The 23,637-nt window shown below is 22.4% G+C and overlaps 8 protein-coding genes and 1 non-coding gene across 9 annotated transcripts in view; 5 read left to right on the forward strand and 4 right to left on the reverse strand.

The window, feature by feature from the left end:
- Nucleotides 1-90: 90 nt before the first annotated feature.
- Nucleotides 91-1,864, forward strand: fip1l1 (cleavage and polyadenylation specificity factor FIP1; the record flags this gene model as incomplete). Its single annotated transcript, XM_631434.1, has 2 exons — nt 91-95; nt 187-1,864. 2 exons carry the CDS (start codon nt 91-93, stop codon nt 1,862-1,864), a joined length of 1,683 nt encoding a protein of 560 aa, XP_636526.1.
- Nucleotides 1,865-2,077: 213 nt separating this feature from the next.
- On the reverse strand, nt 2,078-2,596 carry mrpl21 (ribosomal protein L21, mitochondrial; the record flags this gene model as incomplete). Its single annotated transcript, XM_631435.1, has 1 exon — nt 2,078-2,596. The coding sequence occupies one exon, from the start codon at nt 2,594-2,596 to the stop codon at nt 2,078-2,080; it is 519 nt and encodes a 172-aa protein (XP_636527.1).
- Nucleotides 2,597-3,361: 765 nt separating this feature from the next.
- Nucleotides 3,362-5,631, reverse strand: DDB_G0288801 (delta 9 fatty acid desaturase; the record flags this gene model as incomplete). The annotated part of the gene is made up of 2 exons (XM_631436.1): nt 3,362-5,401; nt 5,566-5,631. The coding sequence occupies 2 exons, from the start codon at nt 5,629-5,631 to the stop codon at nt 3,362-3,364; spliced, it is 2,106 nt and encodes a 701-aa protein (XP_636528.1).
- Nucleotides 5,632-6,520: 889 nt separating this feature from the next.
- Nucleotides 6,521-10,673, forward strand: irlE (IRE family protein kinase; the record flags this gene model as incomplete). Its single annotated transcript, XM_631437.1, has 2 exons — nt 6,521-6,900; nt 7,001-10,673. The coding sequence occupies 2 exons, from the start codon at nt 6,521-6,523 to the stop codon at nt 10,671-10,673; spliced, it is 4,053 nt and encodes a 1,350-aa protein (XP_636529.1).
- Nucleotides 10,674-10,817: 144 nt separating this feature from the next.
- tRNA-Gln-UUG-12 lies at nt 10,818-10,890 on the forward strand. The gene has a single exon. It is a non-coding gene; the product is annotated as a tRNA-Gln (tRNA).
- A 291-nt stretch (nt 10,891-11,181) lies between these two features.
- DDB_G0288805 (hypothetical protein) lies at nt 11,182-15,081 on the forward strand (the record flags this gene model as incomplete). The annotated part of the gene is made up of 4 exons (XM_631438.1): nt 11,182-11,269; nt 11,417-11,452; nt 12,449-14,737; nt 14,858-15,081. The coding sequence occupies 4 exons, from the start codon at nt 11,182-11,184 to the stop codon at nt 15,079-15,081; spliced, it is 2,637 nt and encodes an 878-aa protein (XP_636530.1).
- A 115-nt stretch (nt 15,082-15,196) lies between these two features.
- On the reverse strand, nt 15,197-17,947 carry darA (armadillo-like helical domain-containing protein; the record flags this gene model as incomplete). Its single annotated transcript, XM_631439.1, has 5 exons — nt 15,197-16,728; nt 16,877-17,017; nt 17,109-17,237; nt 17,338-17,778; nt 17,890-17,947. The coding sequence occupies 5 exons, from the start codon at nt 17,945-17,947 to the stop codon at nt 15,197-15,199; spliced, it is 2,301 nt and encodes a 766-aa protein (XP_636531.1).
- Nucleotides 17,948-18,383: 436 nt separating this feature from the next.
- ppt2 (palmitoyl-protein thioesterase 2) lies at nt 18,384-19,485 on the reverse strand (the record flags this gene model as incomplete). The annotated part of the gene is made up of 2 exons (XM_631440.1): nt 18,384-18,876; nt 19,064-19,485. 2 exons carry the CDS (start codon nt 19,483-19,485, stop codon nt 18,384-18,386), a joined length of 915 nt encoding a protein of 304 aa, XP_636532.1.
- A 1,451-nt stretch (nt 19,486-20,936) lies between these two features.
- DDB_G0288859 (C2H2-type zinc finger-containing protein) overlaps nt 20,937-23,637 on the forward strand; it is a gene marked incomplete at both ends in the record, with an annotated part of 3,451 nt that continues 750 nt past the window's right edge. Inside the window, 2 exons of the mRNA XM_001732975.1 lie at nt 20,937-21,345; nt 21,822-23,637. The exon at nt 21,822-23,637 is cut by the window's right edge and continues 5 nt beyond it. Coding sequence (XP_001733027.1) covers nt 20,937-21,345; nt 21,822-23,637 — 2,225 coding nt within the window. The remainder of the gene's footprint in view (nt 21,346-21,821) is intronic.

Raw genomic sequence — 23,637 nt, forward strand, 5'->3', positions numbered from 1 at the left:
TATTTTTCAAATTTTCATTAATTTCAAAAAAAAAAAAAAAAAAAAAAAAAAAAAAAAAAATAGTAATTAAGAAAAGTATAATACTCTACAATGAGGTAAGTTTTATTTAAAAAATTATAATTTTATTAAAATTTAAATTAATTTAAGTTTTTTTTTTTTTTTTTATTAAATTTGATAAAATTATAGTGAAGTTGAGGAACAAACTTTAATAAAAGATGCATCAATGAATGAACCAACAGATAAAACCACCACTGAAGGCGATAATGGTGGTGAAAATGAAAATGAAAATGAAAATATAGCAGAAGGTGGTGAAAATCAAGAAGATAATAATAATAATAATGAGGGGGAGGAAGAAGAAGAGGAGGAAGAGGAAGAGGAGGAAGAAGAAGAGGAAGATGAAGAATCAGATGACGATGATGTTGTTGTACTTTTAGATCAAGAAAGTGTTGAAGCATCATCGAGTAAACCTGGTGCAACATTTAGAACTACACCAAATAAATTTTCATATAGAAATCCATCATCGATTACACCTGGGTCAGGTGGTAAATATATGTTAACAAAACAAACACCAACAGGTGGTGGTGGTGGTGGTAGTGGTTTCAATTCAGCTAAATCAAATCAAAAAACAATCTTTGAATTTGATATCGAATCATTTGAAGAGAAACCTTGGTTAAAACCAGGTGCTGATATTTCAGATTATTTCAATTATAATTTCACTGAAGAAACTTGGAAAGCCTATTGTGAAAGACAAAACACAATGAGAATGGAATTAAATAATTTAGGTAAAATTAAAGGCTATGAAAGTAATAAACCAAATATTGGTGGTAATACCACTGGTGGTACTGGTGGTAATGGTATTGGTGATAAACCAAATATTACCAATGGTAATTTAGGTGTTGGTGTTGGTGGTGGTATTGGTGGTGGTAGTAGCGGTAGTGGTGGTAGTATAGTTGGTGATTTACCACCAGAGTTACAAGGTGATAAATTACAACAAGGAATTCAAAGACCACAATTTAAACGACAACCAAGTAGATCTGATATTAATGATGAATCAAATTTAGATCAACAACAACAAACTGATGGTAGATTTAATAGAGGTGGTCAACAACAAATACCTCCTCAACAACCACAACCACAACAACAACAACAACAACCACAGCCACAACAGTATCAAACAAATTATCAAAGAGATAGAATTTATAATCAAGATTATCGTGGTAGTGGTAGAACATATAGTACAACTAATCAATATGAGGATGATAGTAATAATAATAATAATGGTAGTGGTAGTGGTGGCGGTAGTGATAGAAGAAGAAATGAAAGTTCATCATCATCATCAAGAGGTGATTCTGATAGGGGTGAAAGAGAAAGAGAAAGAGATAGAGATGATAGAGATAGAAGTGAAAGAGAAAGATCGGATAGAGATAGAAGTGAAAGAGAAAGATCAGACAGAAGTGAAAGAGAAAGATCAGATAGAGATAGAAGTGAAAGAGAAAGATCAGATAGAAGTGAAAGATCAGACAGAGATAAAACAAGTAGTAGTAGTAGTAGTAGTAATAATAATAGTAGTTCATCAACAAGAGGTAGTGATAGATATGATAGAGAAAGAGGGGGTGATAGAGATAGAACCTCTGAAAGTAGTAGTAGAGGGAGTGATAGAGATAGAGATGATTATAAAAGTAGAAGTAGTAGTAATACTGGAGGTAGCAGTAGTAGTTTAAGATCAGACAGAGATTCAAGAACACCAAGTAATACAAGTAGTAACTACTCCTCTTCTAATCCCTCTTCTTCTTCCTCCTCCTCAGATTATAAAAGAAAGAATTATAATACTGACAGTAATGATAGATCAAAGAAAAGAAAATAAAAAAAAATAAAAAAAAATTAAATTAAATTAAATTATATATATATACATTCTTGCACCATTTTTTTTATTTATTATTATTATTATTATATTATTACTATTATTATTATTATTATTATTTTTTTTTTATTTTTTTTTTTATTTTTTTTTTTTTATTTTTTTTGAGGTTGTGTTTTAGTTTTAGTTTTAATAAATTTTTTAAAATTATTTTTTTGATTAGTTTGTTGTTGTTGTTGTTTCTTGACCTTTTATGATTCCACCAATTCTGATATAAGTTGCTAAACCTTGAAAGCCTGTTGTTCTTTTATAGTTCTTTCTTGGTTTATGTTTAAAGATGGTTACATGTTCGGTTTTTGCTTGTTCTTCAATATAAGCATGAACTTTGAAATTACTAATGATTGGTTTACCAATTATAGTTTCATTTTTAGTACCAACTAATAAAACTTTATCTAAAACGATATGTTCACCAACATCAACTTGAATTTTATCAGTCATAATAATATCACCTTCTATAACTTTATATTGTTTACCTGAAATATGTACAACTGCAAATGAATCTTTACCAATTGGTGTAAATTGATTTTTGGAATTATATGATTCTTCTGATGTTACTGCAACAGCTTCTGGAATTGATGTAAAATTTCTAAATAATAATTTATTTGTTTGTTGTTGTTGATTTCTTAATAAAATTGATGATGATGATTTCATCAAATTTGATCCAATATTTCTAATCATTTCTTTATTAATATATATATATTTTTTTTCAATTTTCAACCTAAAGTAAACAATGAAAAATGAAAAATTCGTTTTTTAAAAAAAAAAAAAAAAAAAAAAAAAACCAAAAAAAAATAAAAAAAAAAAAAATAAAAAAAAAAAAGGAAAAATAAAAAAAAATATTTTGATCAAAACATATTCGAATTTACTTATTTTTTTTTAATTTTTTTTTTTTTTCAAACAATTATTTAATTTAATTTATTTTTAATATGATTTAATATATAAAAATAGAGCACCGATTCAGTTTTTTGAATTTTTTATTTAAATTTTTTATTTTGTCCACTAATTTATCTTTAAACAAATAAAATAAATAAATGAGAATAAGAAATTTAAAAAAAATTCTAATTAAATCATTTTTCTGGTTTTTTAATATATTTGATTTTTTAAAATAAAAAAAACAATTACAAAAAATGAATGAAAAATAATTATATTCTAAAAAATTAAAAAATAAAATAAAAAAATAAAATGTTTGAATTCATTTTATATCATTTGTGTATTTTTGGTTGCTCTATTAAAAATAAATAAAATTAAATCATTGTTATAAAAAAAAAAAAAAAAAAAAAAATTTAAAATAAAATATGAAAATGGAAATAATAGTTATTATTTTTTTTTTTTGATTTGAAAATTAAATTAATATATTTATATATATTAATATAAAATTAATATTTATTTATTGAAACAATTTTTTTTTTTTTTTTTTTTTTTTTTTATAACAATGATTTAATTTTATTCATTTGATAATAAAGCAACTCTATAAAGATCCAAATAATTTCTAGCAGCAAATGAATGATTATAAACTAAACCATTAAAAGCTTTAGTTGCATCTTTACCAATATAATCGTCAATGTATTGTTTACCACCTGGATGTTTTTCAGCAAATTCAGACATATCATAGATAACATCTTCAATGATTAAGAGTTGTTTCTTTTCTTTTTGACATTTCTCTTTAACTTGAGCACGAGTGAATGATGGTAATTGATCCAATGGTTTACCCCAATAGAGTTGATCACGTAATTTTTTGATGGTTTTCTCTTGCATTTGAATTTTACCTTTTGCGAATAATTCACTTGGGAATCTCTTTAATTCATAGGCGAAACCAAACCAACTAAGGAAATTGATTAACCACTTACCTGGATCGTAAGCAGACATATGAATACCATTTCTGTAATCATATGGGAATTCATGATGAAAGTTATGATAACCTTCACCAAAAGTGACCAAAGATGTGATAAAAGAGTCACGTGGAGATCTTTGGTCGGTGTAAGTTGCTTCACCAAGATAATGAGCCAAAGAGTTGATACAAAAGGTACATTGCATCATGAGTACTTTGGAGGCAACACCAGCGATGAAAAATCCACCTTTCCAATCATTCCAACCAAAACCACAAATGAACATTGGTAAGAACCAACCCAAACTGAATGCCAATGGAATGAAATATTTATGTTGGAAACGTAAAACTGGATCAGCTTTAAGATCACTAATATCGGCATCACCTGGAATACGTTTGAAAAGCATCCAACCCATATGGGAATAGAAAAGACCTTTCTTTACATTGTATGGATCCTTATCGGTATCAGTGAAACGATGATGGGCACGATGATCTTGGCACCATTCGAAAACACTACCTTCAAAAGTTGATGTACCCATTAACATGAGAACTATACGAACTGGTAATGAAGCCCTATAGGAACGATGAGAGAATAAACGATGATAACCAGCTGTAATACCCATACCAGAGATATAGTAAGCGAGGAATGCGGTAATATAGGTTTTAGTGATGAATGGAGTTGTTAAAATACCATAGAGTGCTAAAAATGGGGTACCACATAAAAAGATAGCAACATTCCAATTGATTCTTTCATGGAATGGTTTTGATGGATCAACCTTGAGCAAACCAAATGGATGAGTTACTGGATCGAATAAATTGGAGGATGAGGTCTCATCTTGTTTCTTTTCATCCAATTCGACAGAGAGTGTAGAATTCTTTGGTTCAACATGTTGGACAACTGGTGGTAAATTGATCAAGAGTGAAGCAAATGATAATTCAGTGATATTTTCATACTCTTTCTTTAATAAATTGTAAGCATCTTTCCATTTGTATGATGGTACACCCAAATTTTGAGACATGTGACTCAAGGTAACACCAATGTTAAAATCTTGTGTTAAATATTGTACCCAACGTGGGAGGGCAAAGAAAGTTGGTTTACTTGCGACACTTGAGAGAGATGAAGCCTTGAGGAATGTTGACATCCAAAAGTGGTACACAAACAATGGGATCAAATAGTACTTGAATAAACCCCAAATGCCCATACTGTAGGTCATAATTGGGAAGAATAATGCGATGAATACATAAAGGAATGAGACTGAGACCATCATTGATTTGGAGAATTTGAAACTGAAATTTAATGATAACCATTGAAGTAATGAACTGAGGAACCAAAAATTACCACTTGCAATCTCACGAACGAAATCACGACTTGCTGTTGCTTTCTTTTCAATTCTTTTCTTCCAATAGGCTAATGGATACATTAATGGTAACATACAAATTGTTCCAACTACATAGTTAACAAATTTATTCTTGAAAAATAAATCATTACCACATGCATACCCAACAGAGAATAATCCACAACATGCTGTACCCATAAATATCCATCCAATTGGTAACAAATACCATGGAAGTGCATATACTAAATATGTACCAATTGTCACTAAACCAATTGATGCTAATAATTTCTTTGTTGCTGTTCTTGTACTTTTTTCAAATACCTTTAAAAAAAATAAAAAAATAAAAAATAAAAAAAATAATTAATAAAAAAAAGTTTTTTTTTTTTTTTTTTTATATATTTCAAAAAGTTTTTATTTTTATTTGCACTTTTATTATTATTATTATTAAAATTATTATATTAATTATAAATTTTTTATTAACTTACTTCTTGTGGAAGTTTTGAGATCATTTCAATTGCCTCAGTACATGAGGTAATTGGAGATGATATCATTTTTTATATTATATTATTTATTTTTTTATATTATTTAAATAAAATTTGATTTGTTTTTTTTTTATTTTTTTTAAAAAAAGAAAACCTTAAAAAAAAAAAAAAAAATAAAATAAAATAAATTTGATAAAAAAAAAAAAAAAAAAAAAAAACAAAAATTAAAAAAATATAAAAAAAAATAAAATTTTAAAAAAAAAATAAAAAACAATTCGTAAAAATATTTTGATATTTTCAATAAACAATTTTATGCCAGTTTTCATTTTTTTTAATTTTTTTTTATTTTATTTTATTTTTAATTCCGAGCATCAAACGTGGATTTGATTTTTAAAAAAAATTAAAAAATAATTAAAAAAAAAAAAAAAAAAAAAGATATTTTATTAAAAGCGGTTAATTAATATTTTGTTATATGTAAACAAATAAATATTTTTTATTTATTTATTTATTTATTTTATTTTTTTTTTATTTCCTTTTTTGAGATACATAACATAGATGTAATGTATCCAATACTTGAGATAATTTTTTTTTTTTTTTACCAAACACCACAAAATTTAATATTTTATTTAGTATTTTTTTTATTATTATTATTTTTTTTTTTTTTAATCCAATTTTTTTAATTCGCAAATTATTAATAATTTAAAACAAATTAGATGTAAATTAAAAAAAAAAAGTATAGATTTGTTATTTTTTTTTTTTAATTTAAAAAAAAAAAAACACCGCTTTGACTACTTTCGTTTTTTTTTCTTTTTTTTTTTTTATTTTTTTTTTTTTTTATTTTTTTTTTTCTAAAAAAAAAAGAAAAGAAATAATAAAAAATAAATTTTAACGAAAGTAGTTTTTTGAAACAAATTCAAATATTTAAATAAAAGTTGATTAATATGTTAATTTAAAAAAAATGGGTAAAAAGAAAATTGATATAAATACAAGAGAAGATTTATTTTTATCATATTATAAAGAAATTGAAAAAAATAAATTTGATCTTTTAAAAATTTGCAGTGACAAAAATTTTTCAAAATCAAATTTTTTAAAAGCAGTTCACTGTTTATTTTCATTATCATATTTTTGTAAAATTAAAGATGAAAATGAAGAAGAAGAAGGAAAAGAAGAAGAAATAAATGATTACAAAGTTAAAAAAAGCACAACTGGTAATTATTACAGAAATTCCGAAGGCAAATTATTTAAAAAATCAAATGAAAAAGATCAAATAGATGATGTTTCCATATTTTATAAAAGATTACCAACAATCCAAGATTTTAAAGACACATATGACAAATAGTGGGTTTTTTTATTTTTTTTTTATTTTATTTTTTTATTATTTATTATTTAATAAATTAACTTTTTTTTTAATTATTATTATTATTTATTTTTAAATTAGTGAAAATTGTTTAAATTCAGTTTATTATATTATTAGAAAAATTAAATTATTACATTTGGAATATTTTTGGGAAATTTTAGCTTCTTGTTATGGAACGATATCATTTATTAAATTTTTTAATATATTTTCAAATGAAATATTTTCACCAAGTGAAAATGGAGATTCAGTTTTTATAATGGTTGGAAAATTTTTTAGAAGAAAAGTAAGAGCAGAGACACATTATGATTTAATATTTTTAAAAATCATATTGGCCAACGCATCAATACCAATGATTTTAAAACTTGGAGTTAAAGATATAGGTAGATTTACAGAAAAGGAGGATATTATAGTATCATATTATAGAAACTTTTCAATAATTCATTCACTTAGATTTGATAATGTTAAAGAGTTTGCATTAGTTTATAAAACTTTAAAGAATAATTATCCATCAAAAAAAAAAAAAAAAATTACACTTTTTGAAGAAAATGGGAAAATTAATGTTAAAACATCAAAAAAAGATTTAATGCTATTCGAATTTGTTTGTAAATTTGATTGTGTTAAAATTTTTAAGAAATATTTTTTACCAAAACCTCAAATTATTAATAATAATGATAATAATGAAATGTTAGAATGTATTAGTAGTGGATCATATTCAGGATTTGATGAAAAGAGTAAACGTAAAATTAGAATTTTTTTTTCAATATGTTGCAGACAAATTTCACCTAAAATCTTAAAATGCATTGTCGATTATGTCAAGGATGATATTGGTTTTTTAGATTTACAAAATAGGCAAGATATTTACATTGGAGATTCAGCACCTGAAAAAGTTTTATTTCTAAATTGTTTTTTTGGTAATCATAAAGAACAACGTGTTATAGATTTTTTTAATCTCCTTACATCCAAATCAATTATAATATGTAATACTATTAAAGAGAAACCGGAACTTTATGATTATCGTTATATTACATTGTCAACTGTTGATTCTACATTTTATTTTTCTGATAGTCATAAAGGTGCTGATTTTGGTGTTTACACTGATGAGATTAATGTTATTATTAATAATGATGATATTGATTATGATTATATTGGTGATGATGATAATGATGAAGAAATAGAAGAAACAAAAGATTATGGTAGTAGTAGTAGTGATATTGATGATTTTTATAATGTATTTGAACCAAAAGCATCAATGATACCAAATATATTGGATTCTTGTAGTTTGGAAATACTAAAAGCATATATTCAAAATATAACTGGAAATGGTTTATTCAAAATAAGTCCATCATTATTTTTAGCACATGATGTAACTAGATTAGTTAGAAATCCAAAACCAAAAACAGAAACTGTTGTTAAAATATTGGAATTCATTAATACAATTTCAAGACTTTCAGAATTATCAACCAACGGTGTTCCTTTCACTTTTTTAACTAATAGATTCGAAATTGTCACTAGTATAATTATGTCATTACATGATGAACGATCTATTTCAAATTCTGTTGAACCAGTTCAATGGTTACGTGCACTTGCTCCATTTGTTTCAAATGATGAAATGAAATTAATTATATACAAAGTTAGAACTCTTTACAACTATGAACCACATTCAAATGGTGAAATCAAATATACCGAATTAGTTAGATTATTTGATGTTCAATATCTTTTAACTAAAGGTAAATTTTCACTATCTCAATTTAATGGTTTTGAAACTTCAATTTTTTTAAATCCAAAATTACTTGATGGTACTATTAATTCAAATATTTTAAATTCAATGATTATTAAAGACAAAGAAAAACTAGACTTAAAAGAATTATTTTTTAAAGAAAAACCACTTTCAGAAGCTGAACTTAAAGAAAAATTTGAAATTGCTACAAAAAATGAAAAAGAGTTATTGGACCAATTAAAAAAAGAAAATGATGCTGAAAAATTAAAAAAGAAAAATAAATTAAAAAAACAAAAAAATCAACAACAACAACAACAGGCTAAACAACAAGCTCAACAACAAAAACAACAACACCAACAAAATATTCAACAAAATTATGAAAATCAACATATTGAAGACCAACGAAAATTTAACCAACAAACCAAAGGTCGACCTATCTCTCCTTCATCAATTCAAAACCAAAATTTAAATCCAACTTTATTACAAAATCAAAATCAAACTTCAAACCCAACACCAAATTTAGAGTCAACAAAAAAAGCAACACCGACAACAACAACAACAACAACAACAAATTCCAATACATCAGCAATTATAAATGAAATTAAAAATCAAGATTTAAATCAACAACAAAATATAACAGAAAATATAAATGAAATATATGATGTTTCAATTGGTAAATTTAAATTTAATAAAAAAGAGTCAAATATATTGGGTAGAGGATCAAATGGTACATTAGTATTTAAAGGTATTTGGAATAATAGAATACCAGTAGCAATTAAACAAATGCAAAAGATGTTTAACCCATTAATTAGTAAAGAAATTGAAATTTTAATTGGTTTAACCAATAAAAACTTAAATTTAGTTGGATACATTGATCAAGAAGAAGATGAAAATTGTGTTTACCTTGGTTTAACTCTATGTGATGGTTCATTACAATCTTTATACGATCAATCAAAATTAAATGAATTTATTAATCAAAATAATAATCAAAATAATAATAATAATAATAATAGAGTATTGGATTTAATTATTGGAATGATAAATGGTGTAATATTTTTACATGATCAAAATATAGTTCATAATGATTTAAATCCAAGAAATATATTAGTAAAAGATAATAGATTAATAATTTCAGATTTAGGTTTAAGTAAGATGAATGTTAGTTCAACTTATAATTTCTCAACAAATGCAATTCCAACTGGTCAAGATGGGTATCATCCTGTTGAAGTACTTTTAGAGAAAAGAAAAACTAAATCAGTTGATGTTTTTTCTTTAGGTTGTTTAATTTATTTTATAATGACAAATGGTGCTCACCCATTTGGTGATAAATTCTCAAGACTTCGTTATATCACTAAAAGCAAATACAATCTATCTCAATTATCAAATTTAAATTTAGTGGCAACTCATTTAATTGAATTGATGATATCATATGATGAGAGTAAAAGACCGACCCTATCATCAGTTTTAAAACATCCTTTGTTTTGGGACAGTTTAAAGAAAATTAAGTTTTTAGAATCTTCTTTACGTTTATTGGGTGATCATGATTTTAAGAAATTCAATATCAATAAAATATTAATTAGTTGTAATAGTAATAGTAGTAGTAGTAATAGTATTTGTAATAGTAGTAATAGTAGTAGTAGTAGTAGTAGTAGTATTAGTAGTAGTAGTTGTAAAATTAGTAGCAGTAGTTGTTATTGTGTACCATTACCTTGGAATCAATCACTCGATTATCAATTAGTGGATTCTTTATCAAATCAAATTGAAAAAAAAGTAGCATCTTATAAATTTGATCAACTTCATGATTTAATTCGATTCATCAGAAATACTCTACAACATTATAATCAAATTTATAGAGATTTAAAACAAATTTTACCAAATAGTGATATTTTAGAGTCATTAAAATCACAACAGTCGGCTTTAAATTATTTCGAATCCAAATTTCCAACTCTAATAATTTTTTTATTTAATCATTTTAGTGCTATACCTGAAATTAAAAATTCTATCCATTTTTCAAATGATACTTGTTCAATTTTTTAAAACTAAAAATAAAAATAATAAAATTAATTTTCGAAAATATGTTTGGTTTTTATTGTTTCTTTTTTAATAATTTTTAATATTTTTTTTTTTTTGAAAGAAGATTTTATAATCTTTTTACAGTAAATTTTCAAAGAAATTTCATCCGGTTTTATAGTGTAATTGGTTAGCACCCAGGACTTTGAATCCTGTAATCTGAGTTCGAGTCTCAGTAGAACCATTTTTTAAATATCTTAAAAAAAGGTTAAAGGTTCGATTCCGGAATAAATATTTTGAACAAACATTTTTCCCTTTAAAAAAAGATTGGTGAACTTGAATATAATTTTTAAGAATTTAATCAAATTTTTTTTGGAAAAAAAATTTAAATTCCTTTATAAAAAGATTGATAGGAACTTCGATGTGGTTTTTAAGAATTAAATTTAATTAGTAATATACATTGATACTTTAGTGGTTTATAAGAATTAAATAAAATTATTTTTTATTTTTTTCAACTTTCCTAAATTTATAAAAAATGAAGATTGTGAATGTTGAGTCAACATTCAACATTCACAATCTTCATTTTTTTTTATATGAAACATTTATTTTGATTCCTAGGCAAAGTAATTGAATTTTATTTGGAAATAAAAAAAAAAATAGTGAATGTTTTGGTTTTTTTTTTTTTTTTTAGAGTTTTTTTTTATTTGAATTTTTTTTTTTCAACTTTTGTCTCAAGCTTTTTTTTCAATTTTTTTATCAACTTTCCAAAGCACCCATCCAATTTGGTTTACAATTTTTCAAATTTGGTTTTTATTTTTTATTTTTTTTTTATTTTTTTTTTTTCCTTTTTTTTTTTTTATTTTTTTTTTATATTTTTTTAAGGTAGATCTACATCCCTTTCAACCATACATCTCAATCATCAAAATATAACTCAAACAAAAATTATTATATAACAACATTATTAAAAAATTTTTAAAAATAATAAATCATAATTTGGTTGACCTCCACCCAATCTTGATAACAAAAAAAAAAAAAAAAAAAAAAAAAAAATAAAAAAAAAAATAATTAACAAAATACAAAAATTTCACCACACACACACCAAAAATTCTATTATTAAAAAAATATAAAAATAAAAATAAAAATAATTAAAAAATAATTAAAAATAAAAAAAACTGTTGAGGTCAACCCATCATCAACAAAATACCATATTAATAATATTCATTATATGTATAAATAATTAATAATTTTTTTTTTTAAAAAAAAAAAAAAAAATAAAAAAGTTACATTTTCTCACACACACTCAATTAAAAAAATTTAAAAAATAAAAAAAACAATAATAAAAAATATATAAAAAAAAAAAAAAAAAAAAAAACATTTATTTATTCACTCACCTTCATTTTCAGTCACTCACCCACTTCTCTCAACAATATATAAAAGTTAAAAAAAAAAAAAAAGCTTTCTAAATAAAAAGAATTTAAAAAAACATTCACTCAATTTTAAATATAGGTTTAAACCTATATTAATTTCTTTTTTTTTCCTCAACTTAATTTTCAAATTATCTAAATTTATTATTTTCTTTCAATTCCAGTTCATTTTTTATCAACTTTTTTTTTAATAATTAAAAAAAAAAAAAATAAAAAAAAAGGTTTTTTTTTTTTTTTTTTTTAATTTTAACAAAGAATATATAGAAGAAAAAAAAAAAAAAAAAAAAAAAAAACCAATTCCCATTTTAATATAAATAATTAAAAAAATACAACTTAAAAAAAAAAAAAAAAACCCAAAAAAAAATTTTTTTTCCCCAGGGGGAAAAAGAGATTATGATGAGGCTTGTGAAGATTGGGATCCCTCAATAGGAGTTGACCAAACAAATGGTAATAGTAATTTTAATAATGAATTCTCAAATAATGGAATTGATTCAAGTAATGGTAATTTCAATCAATTCAATACTAATACTAATAACAATAATAATAATAATAATAATAATATTAATAGTAATTTAAATAATGGTTTAAATATTAATAGTAATAATAATAATAATAATAATAATAATAATAATCTAATTAACAATAGTAATAATAATAATAATAATAATAACAATTCATTATCAACTAGTTTATCAAATAATTCAGTACCATTAACAATATCAAGTAATAATCAAAATTCTTTAGTTCCATCTAATAATAATAATAATTCAACCAACAATAATAACAATAATAATAATAATAATAATAATTCAACAACCAATAACACAAGTACAACTACAACCACAGGATCAACATCAACATCAATTACAACGACAACTACAAGTGGTACCAGTAAAAAAGGTGAAAGAAAGCGTACTAAATTTCCAGAGGAAGAAGTTAAAGTTTTATGTGATTTGGTTATATTATTTGGAAAAGATGTTAGAACCATACTGACATTTAAACCATTTAGTGGCGGAAAGTATTCAGAAAGACAAATCTATGATAAAGTGCGTGCATTGAAAAGAACTGGTTTAGTACCAACTAATCCAACATCTGATGATATTAAAAAATCTAGATTTGATTTGGGTATTGCTGATAATGTTGATATTCAATCTTTGAAAAGTACTAAAAAAGGAAGACTTTCAAATTATGTTTCAAATAGTTCACAATCTTCTGATTCTGATTATTCATCTTCTGATCATGAAGATGATGATTATATACCAAATTCAACTTTATCATCTTCCTCAACTTTACCAATTCCTTCAAATCCAAATTCAAATAAACGTTTAATTATATCACGTAATCCTAATCAGTTAAGTTCAACAAATGTAAATAATAATATTAATAATAGTGGTGGTAGTAGTAATAATAATAATAATAGTAATAGTATAAATAATAATAATAATAATAATATAAATAATATAAATAATAATAATAATAATATTAATAATAATAATAGTAATAATAATAATAATAATAATAATAATATTAACAATAATAATAATAGTAATAATAGTAATAGTATTCATAATAATAATAATAATAGTAATAATAATAATAATAATAATAATAATAATAATAATAATAATAATAATAATAATAATAATAATAATAATATTATTAATAGTAATAGTAATAATAATAATAATAATTCAAATGGTAATATTACACCAACAACACCAGTAACAAGTAGTCGTAGAAGTATTCAAATTTTACAAGAAAATGCAAATCATTTAATTTCACAAATTCAAAATCAAATGTCAACAACTCCACCAATTACACCGACATCTCATCATAATGCAATTCCAATTCAATCATTATCAAACGAAATAATCAATACACCCTCAAGAACACGTGAGAGGGATAGAATAGAAAAAGAAAAGGAAAAATTGGAAAAAGAAAGACTTGAAAAATTGGAACAAAAAGAAAAAGAGAGATTGGAAAAATTGGAGAAAAAGAATCAACAAAAATTATTAGAACAACAAAAAGAACAACAACAAAAAGAACAACAACAACAACAAAAACAACAAAAAAATAATCGCCATCATCTTGATTTAACAGATGATGAGGATGAGGATGATGATGAAAATTCATTAAAAAGTGATAACTCAAATAATGAAAAAGATGTAAATTTAAGTAATAATAGTAGTAATAAAGGTAGTGGTAAATTAAATTTAACTGGTAATAGTGTTTTTGATTATTACTCAACTGGTCATAATTTATCATTATATAAATCAATAAAAACAAGTCCATCTTCAATGGTAACAATACCATCACCATCCTCTTCATGTTCATCAACCAGTAGTATTATTGGTTCAAGTAGTAGTAGTGGTGGTGGTGGCGGAAGTAGTGGTGTTATAGGTATAAGTAGTAAATATAATTATTCATTTAATCCATTCACAACAACTTCAATAACATCATTATTACCTACAACTGTAAATAGTAATTCAAATAGTAGTGGTAATGGTAGTAGTAATAATAGTACACCTATTGTTAATGTAATCTCTACTTCAAATTCAAATTCAAATTCAAATAGCTTCTTTAAATATGAAACCGATAATAACCTCTTTATATATTATCCATTTTTTAATCAAAATACAAATTCAAATAATTATACTTTTGAAAGAGGTAATAAAAAAATAATAATAATAATAATAATAATAATAATAATAATAATAATAATATTATTCATTTAAAATTTGATTGATAATTTTTACTAATTATTATTTTATTATTTTATTATTTTAGATTTATTAACACTTACTGTAGAGGTACCTTCAATTTTTGATTGGATAAAGGATAAACAACCACAAAATATTGATAAAAAAATTAAAATTGAATTTCCACATCCAGGTAAAAATTATGGACCACCAAGAAAAGTAAACAAATTACCTGAAGGTATAAATGGTGTTGGTTTTATTTTTGAAAAGATTAAGCAAGGAAGTGTTGATTTTGATATTTCAATATTATAAATATTTAATAAATTTTTTTGGAAAAAAAAAAAAAAAAAAAAAAAAGACATTAAAATAATGATATAATTATTTAATTTTATTATTATTTATTTATTTATTTAAATTTAAATTAAAATTAAATTGTTAATTGAACTAAAATTTTTTGAATTAAATTTGTTAATGATTGTGGTGCATCTTGTTTTGATTTTAAAGTTTTTAATTCAGAAATAACATTTTGATCTTTCATTTTTTTACAAATTGATTCATCTAAAGAGAAATTGTAAAAAATATTTGAAAGGATAACATTTTGAAGTTCGGTACTAAAATTACAATTTGATTGAATTTGTGCAATTAATTTTTGATGATTTGGATCGGTAGTAATTGTTGATTGTTCTCTTGAGAGTTGTTGGAAAGGAATGATTGAAAGGGATAAAACTTCAACCAAATCTTTTACCCATGATGGACGTGATAAAAAGAGTTGTTTATCATGTTTAATGAGTAAAACTAAACCTTTTGCACCTTCAACTTGTAAAATTGGGAAAGGAGATTGTAATAAACTAAAGAATGGTTCAACTGATTCCTCAATCAATTGTTTCATTTTCTCTTGATGATTTGATAATTCAGAATTATCTAAAAATCTAAGTAATAATCTAGTTGCTTCATAAATTACTCTCATATCTTTCTTTGATTGTTTCTTTTCATTTGTTTTTTCATCTGTTTTTTCATCTGTTTTTTCAATTGTTTTTTCTTTTTCTTCAAATTTCTCTTCAATTTCTTGAATTTTAGCATCATCTAATTGTAATTGTTCTTGTTGATCAGATTCATCATCCATACTTGCAGGTACTCTACCATTGGCTAAATCCAATAATGATTGAAGAGCATTTGGAAATTCCAAGAATAATTTTAAGTTTGATTGATCACAACCAATGAAATTCTTTATCAAAGATAAAGCAGCGAATTGAATGACTTGATTGTGTACTTTTGAATTGAAAACTACATCTTCCATCAAAGTTGAACTTGGTTTGAAACCTTTGTTTATAGTTGGAAGTGTGAGATTTCTAATGGAAGATAAACCTAAATGTTGAATTGGTTGAAAATTTGGAAACTTTTTCATGATATCAGCAATTAGCTCAATGACATTGTATGAATTTAATAATCTACAATTTGGTTCGGATCTTGCGAGATTACCAATGATCATTTCACCATTTACAATTCTTTCAGTGTCTTCAGTATCGACCAATAAATCAACGAAAATCTTTGGAGTTTTAATGAATTTATCGATTACATCATCCTCTAATGAACATAATGCAATGGTTTTCGTTATGTTTTTCTTCACTTTGGCAACATCCAATGCTTTCAATTGAGCCTTGCTATCGCCATCTTTATAGGCTGGTGGTGGTGATGTCATTATTTTTATCATTCTATCCAAAATGTTATTTGCATCGTTTCCATCTCTTTCCTTATTATAAAAGTATTGTCTATAGTCATCATTATCGGCTAATTTAAATATTAACTCTGATGTTGATGGTGCAATTGAAATATCCTTATCCTTTTCAATATCATCATCTTCAAATTGATTAATCATTTCTCTATGTACATTTGATTCTTCAATTAATTCAATTAAATCATTTAAAAATCCTTCTTTTAATATTTCTTTTTGTAAATCCTCTATTTTTCATTAAAAAAAAAAAAAATTTAAAAAAAAAAAAAAATTAAAATTAAAAATTATTATTATATTAATATCTTTTTAATGAATTCATTCAATATGAAAATTTAAGAGATATATATATAGAGATTGAAAAAAAAAAAAACCTACTATTAAGAGAAAGAGTTGATAATGATGAAACCAAATCATTAGCGAATGAATTTTCATAATAACCTTCTTTATTTAATGATTTCTTTAATTGTCCTAATAATCTATGAATTTCTTTGAAATGAATATCAACTTGAGTATTTTCTATTAAAATAACAAATTAAAAATTTAAATAAAAATAAAAATATATTAATATTATACTATTATTTGATTTTATTTGAATTTATAATATTACCATTATCAACTAAATTATTAAATGCTTTAATTGCCATTTGATTAACTTCATCAGTTGTACCTTCTCTACAAATTAAATCGATTAAAATTGAAACTACTCCTAATTTAAAGAATTCAAGTTGAATAAAATCTAAAATAATAATAATAATAAAAATAATAATAATAAAAAAAATTAGTTTAAAAAAAATAATAAAAAATAATAAAAAAAAAAAAAAAAGATTAAATCTTACCAGTTTCAGAAGAAAGATTTGCAATGGCAGCACAAGAAGTTCTTTGTAATGATTGATACTTTGTTTGAGATACAAAACTTGAAATATATTTTAAAATGGAAGGAGTTTTATCAAAGATAAATTCACGATTTGGTGCATTTTCATAGGTTAAATTACCAAGTAATCTACAAACCATTGAAAATAATTCTGATTGTTCAACTGTAGTATCTGTATTTAATGTTTCTACGCCATTTGGTAATAAGAATTCAAATAATTGAAAAGTTTTTTCAATTACATTTGATGGTGATCTAATGATTGTTTCTCTATTATCTTCAACTTTTGACCAATCTGCTAATGTCTTATAAATTAATGTATTACTTTCAATAACTGTTTTCCCTTTTGATTTATTATCAATCTTTTTAATTAATAACTCTACTGCTTCTTCAGAATAATGTTCTGTATCTATAAATTAAATAATTTAAAAAAAAATAAAAAATAAAAAATAATTGTTAATAATAATTTTCTTTTTTTTTTTTTTTTTTTTTTTTTTTAATCATTATTATTATTACATACCTTTATCTTTATATTGTGAACCACCTAATTCATTAATTAATTTTTGTATCTCTTCCATTTTCAATATTTTATTTTTACTTTTTGAAAAAAAAAAATAAAAAAAAATGAAAAAAAAAATTTTATTTTAATGTCACTTCAGGGTAGGAGAAATAAAAAAAATAAAAAAAAAAAAAATTGAAAATAAAAAAAAAAGGGGTGGTTTTTGGTGGGTTAAATATTATTCAATGAATATTATTCAAAAAAAAAAATTATTATTTATTTATGATTTATTTTTAGAATTATTTTTAAATCATTAATATTTTTTATTTTATTATTATTATTATTATTATTATTATTATTATTATTATTATTATTATTATTATTATTATTATTATTTTATTATTATTTTTTTCTAAATTATTAAAAAAATAATTCAATAATTATTGTTTTTCATTTTTATATATATATGTATTTATTAAATTATTTGAATTTTTTATTTTTAATTTTTTATTTTTTTATTTTGAAATTAATGGTAAAATATATTGATTGAATAAATCTTCTCTTCTTAACCAATCAGCATGTTTAACACCATCAACTTGAGTTAATTTTAATTTACCTTGATTATCTAATGTTTTTAAACCATATGAATCTTGTTGATATGAGTAAGTTTCATTAATTGGAATCATAACCATATTTTCATTATAATAACCAAATAATTCTGAAATCCATGGATCAACGACTTCATCATCTTGTGAACCAAATGCATTGAATGAACCACCAATACTACTAACAAAATTTGCTTTAAACTCTGGTGTTAACTCTGATAACTCTTGGTTAAGTGCTGGTAAAAAGAAATTCTCTTTTATATATCTATCATTATCTTTTGGATCATTCCACCAATTTGCAACACTAAATTCCTTTTGCATTGATGATGAATACATTAAATCTGTTAATTCCTTATCTGTAAAATTACCAAACCAATAATCATTTGTAAATCCAACTCCAAAACTTTTTTTTTTTTTTATTTTTAAAAATAAAAATAGAAAAAAGGGTGGGGTGGTATGAAATAAAATAAATAAAAATTAATAATTGTTTAAAAATGAAAATATGTGTTTGTTTTTTTTTTTTTTTTTTTATGGATTGAATTTTTTGGATTTTTTATATTTATAGTTTTAATTTTTTTAAAAAAACTTACACCCCATTATGAACACCAGCCAATGAAATAAAATTATCAACTTTGAAACCATACATTTCTACAAGTGATCTCATTAAAAGAGCACCTTGTGAATGAGCAATAATATGGAAACCATTTGCAAATGATGAATTATTTTCAAGGATTGAAGTCATTAATAAATAAATATCGTTGATTTGAGTGAACATTGGTTTGGTTGATTTAAGATGATTGTCAACATCTAATGCAATTGCAATTTGATCTGGATTATTTTTTTGAATATATTTTAACATTGTATCCCAATCAGTATTTGCTCCACAATCTTCGGAAATTGCAAATCCGTGCATTAATAAAATTGGTTTATATGAATCTGATTGAGATTTAACAATACAAACAACACTTAATAAAAGTGTACTTAAAATAAAAGTAATAAATAATTTATTCATCTTTTACTACTACTGTTACAACTATTACTAGTACCTAAACAATAAATAATAACAAACTAACCACTGCTGAATTTAAAAAAAAAAAAAAAAAAAATTTTTTTTCGAAATTTCTGATTGATTTTTTTTTTTTTTTTTTTTTTTTTTTGGGTTTTTCCCGTAGTTAATTTTATTTTTTTATTTTTTTATTTTTATTTTTTCATTTTTATTTTTATTTTAATATTTAATTTAAAATATTTTAAAAAGAGATTATTCTAAATTATTATTTATTATTACTATATATATATATTATTATTATTACTATTATTTTTATCTATTTAGGTATTTTTTTTTTTTAAAATTAATTATTCCAAACATTTTGAAATGTTTTTTTTTTTTCCTCTTTTAATTTTTTTTTTTTTTTTTTTTAATTTTTTAATTATTACTTGACAAATAAAAAAATAAAAAAATAAAAAATTTAAAAAAATAAAATAAAAAAAAATTATTAATTTAAAAGTATAAAAACTTTTTTTTTTTTTTTTTTATTTTTTCATTTTCTATTTTTTTTTTTAAATAATTCCTAACTTTCAAATTTTAGTTGATGTAAAATGTAAATATAAATTTTTTAATACTTTCCATGATTATTTATTTTTTAATTTTTTTTCTTCTATTTTTAATAATATTAGAAAATAATATTATTAAAATATAAATAAAGAAATAATAATAATAAAAATAATAATAATAATAATAATATCTTCATAATAAACTTTAAATATATAAATATAGTATAAATATATTATAAATATTATTTTAAAACGATATCAAATTGAAATTCTGTTTATATTTAATTTTTTAATTATTTTTTTTTTTTAACACTATTTGTTTTTTTTTTTTTTTTTTTTTTTATTTTTTTTTTTTTTTTTCTTTTTCTTTTTTTTTTTTCAAAAATAATTTTTCAACGTTAAAAACACCTCTTTCTTTTTATAATTAAATAAATCACAATAATAATTATTTTTTAATTTTTGTTAAATAAATCACAATAATAATTTTATTTAATTTATTATTTTTAAAATTTCTCTGTCATTGGAAAATTTTTTTTTTTGTTTTTTTTTTTTTTTTTTTTTTCACTTTTTTTTTTTTTTTTTTTTTCATTTTTTTTTTTTTTTTTTTTTGGACCAAAATATATTCCACTTGCTTTCGTTATACTAAAATAATTAATATATTAGTAAAATATTAAGCAAATTTTATTTTTAAAAATATATATATATATTAAAAAAAATTACAAATAAAAATAATAATTATTCAAATATTTTACATAGAATAAAAAAATTATTTAAAATACAAATAATAATATTTTTTTTTTATAAAAAATTAAAATAAATAAAAAATAAAAAATAAAAAAAAGACTATAAATAAATAAAAAAAAATAAAAAAAGAAAAAAAAAAAATGTCAACAAACACAACACCAAATAAAAATGCACCAAGGTAGCCCACCAAATAATAATCAAAAATCACCAGTGGCTAGTCCAAATACAGTTTTAAAACAAATTGAAAATGGAAAATTTAGGATTAATTTTACAGCAAAAAAAACAACAAACCCTGATGACAATATTACACTTGCTGACGATCCTTTAAATATTACCTCTGAGAAAGAAATAGAAGTTGGTAATAATAATAATAATTTAAATGAAAATTTTAAAAATAACGAAGAATCTATGGATATTGAAAAATCAATTAATAAAATTAATGGTGGTTCAAAAGAAAACGGTAGTGAAAACACAATTACAAATGGAAAAAATGAAAATGGTAATCATATAAATTCTAATGATTCAAAAAACGATAATTTAGAAAATAATAAAAAATTAAATGGTAAAAACGAAGATGGTATGTATATTTTTTTTTTTTTTTTTTCTTTTAATCATTTTTTAAAATAAATTATATATTTTTTTTTTAAAAAAATAAAAATAAATTTAAAATAAAAAAAAATAAATCAAAAATTAAATAATAAAATCAAAAACAAATAAAAAATTAAATAACAAGACATAAAAAAAAAAAAAAAACCAAAAAAAAAAAAAAAAAAAAAAAAAAAAAAAAATTTGGAAAAAAAAAATATCATAAAAAAAAAGAATTTACAATAAAAGAAATAATAAAAAAATTCTAATCAAGTAAATAAAAAATAAATAAATAAAAAATAAATAAATTAAGAATAAAAATAAAAAATAAAAAAATAAAATAAAAAATAAAATAATAAAAAAAATAAAATAATAAAAAAAATAAATAATAAAAAAATAAAATAAAAAAAAAGAAATAATAAGAAGGAGAATAATTATTAAAAATCAAAAATTTTTTATTTAATTTAGAAAACAACAATGAAAACTCATCAAAAGAAAATGAAAATAGTAATGAAAATAGTAATAATATGAATAATAAAGGGAAAGAAAAAGAAGCATTAAAACCAATTATAGAAGTTCCAGAGGAAGAAATGATTCAAAATAGTAGTAATAATAAAAACAAAAATACCGAAAATACCGAAAATACTGAAGATACAAATAAAAATAAAAATGAGAATAAAAATTATTTCAACTATAAAGGTAGAAATAATCTTTCTGAAGAGGATGATTTAGTGGCAACAAATAGATTAGTTGAAGAATATATGTTAAAAACACCACCACTCACCAAACAACTATTTCAAATGGATAAAAATCAAATAGAAACCTTTAGAATAGAATCAATGAATAAATATTTAGAAAATTATAAAGCTTCTAAATATAGTAATATTACTAGTAATAAAAATAATAATGTAAATAATATAAATAATAATAGCCAACAACAAAACAATAATACAATGGTAATACCAATAACTACAACTACAACATCAACGACAGCATCAATAAAATCAGCACCAACCTCACCAACGGCAACAGCAACGACAACTACTACAAATTCAATTAGTACTAGAAGGATGACGGCAACAGCATCATCAACATCATCACCAACATCACCACCACCATCATCACCACCAAATTTATCAGTTCAACAACAACAGCAGCAACAGCAACAACAACAATTAAGACAACAACAACAACAACTTCAACAACAAATTGAACAAATGCAACAGTTAATGAATGAAGAGGAAGCTCAACAAAAGGATGATAGTTTAGGAGAGAAAGGATCAGTATCTATGGAGAATTTAGCATATTTAGATCAACCGATTTATATTAGTAATGATGCACCAACTGAACCATTTATAGTTTGTCAAATTTGGGGTTGTGGTCAATTATTCACAGCTAGGGAATACAGAAATCATTTGGAGAATGAACATGATTCTTTGAATTGTAATGCAAATGGTAATCAAAATTACTTTAGTGGATATAACCATAATAACAATGGAGTCGATGTAATTAGCTATTCACAATTAACCGATAGAAATTCAATGGATAGATATTCAAAGGGTAGTTTACCTGTGTTAATCAATGGTTTACCAAAGAATTGGAATATTTCAAACTATAATCTACAATATCTCTTTCAAAAGTTACCCTTTAACAATGCAATGTGGTCAAGATTAAACTTTAATACCGCTACAACTCAATGGGTTGGTAATGTTAATAAATTTCAAAAAACTGTAAATTCACCAAATAGATCATTCCATAAAAACTTTTGTTTAAAAGTTTCTTTTGATATACCTGTTTCTTGGGAACCGTTACCATACTTTAATTTAAATTATTTTAATGTTGTACAACAAACAACATCCAGTTGTAGTGGAAGTGGTAATGGTAGTAGTAATGGAATTGGTAATGGAATTGTTAATGATAATAATAATAGTAATAGTTTAAAAGGTGGTGCAGGACAAGGATTTTTAAAGAGTTTTTTATTTATTGGTAATCAAGGTTCAATAGTATCATTACATAGAAATTTTAGTGATGTTTCAATTTCAATGTTTAAAGGATCACAACGAGTTATCCTATTCCCACCAAATAAAATCTTAGAAATGGCTGCATACAATCGTTATCTCTTAAATCATCACAAAGATAGAACAAAATATATCTATTTCGATTATTATCTTTCTCCAGAAGATTTAGAATTAATTCAAAGATTCGGTGGTAAATCTGTTATCTTAAATAAAGAAGATACTTTATATATACCAGCTGGTTGGTATTATCAAATTAATATTTTAGA

This window comes from Dictyostelium discoideum (genome assembly GCF_000004695.1).
Source record: "Dictyostelium discoideum AX4 chromosome 5 chromosome, whole genome shotgun sequence".
Lineage (NCBI taxonomy): Eukaryota > Evosea > Eumycetozoa > Dictyosteliales > Dictyosteliaceae > Dictyostelium > Dictyostelium discoideum.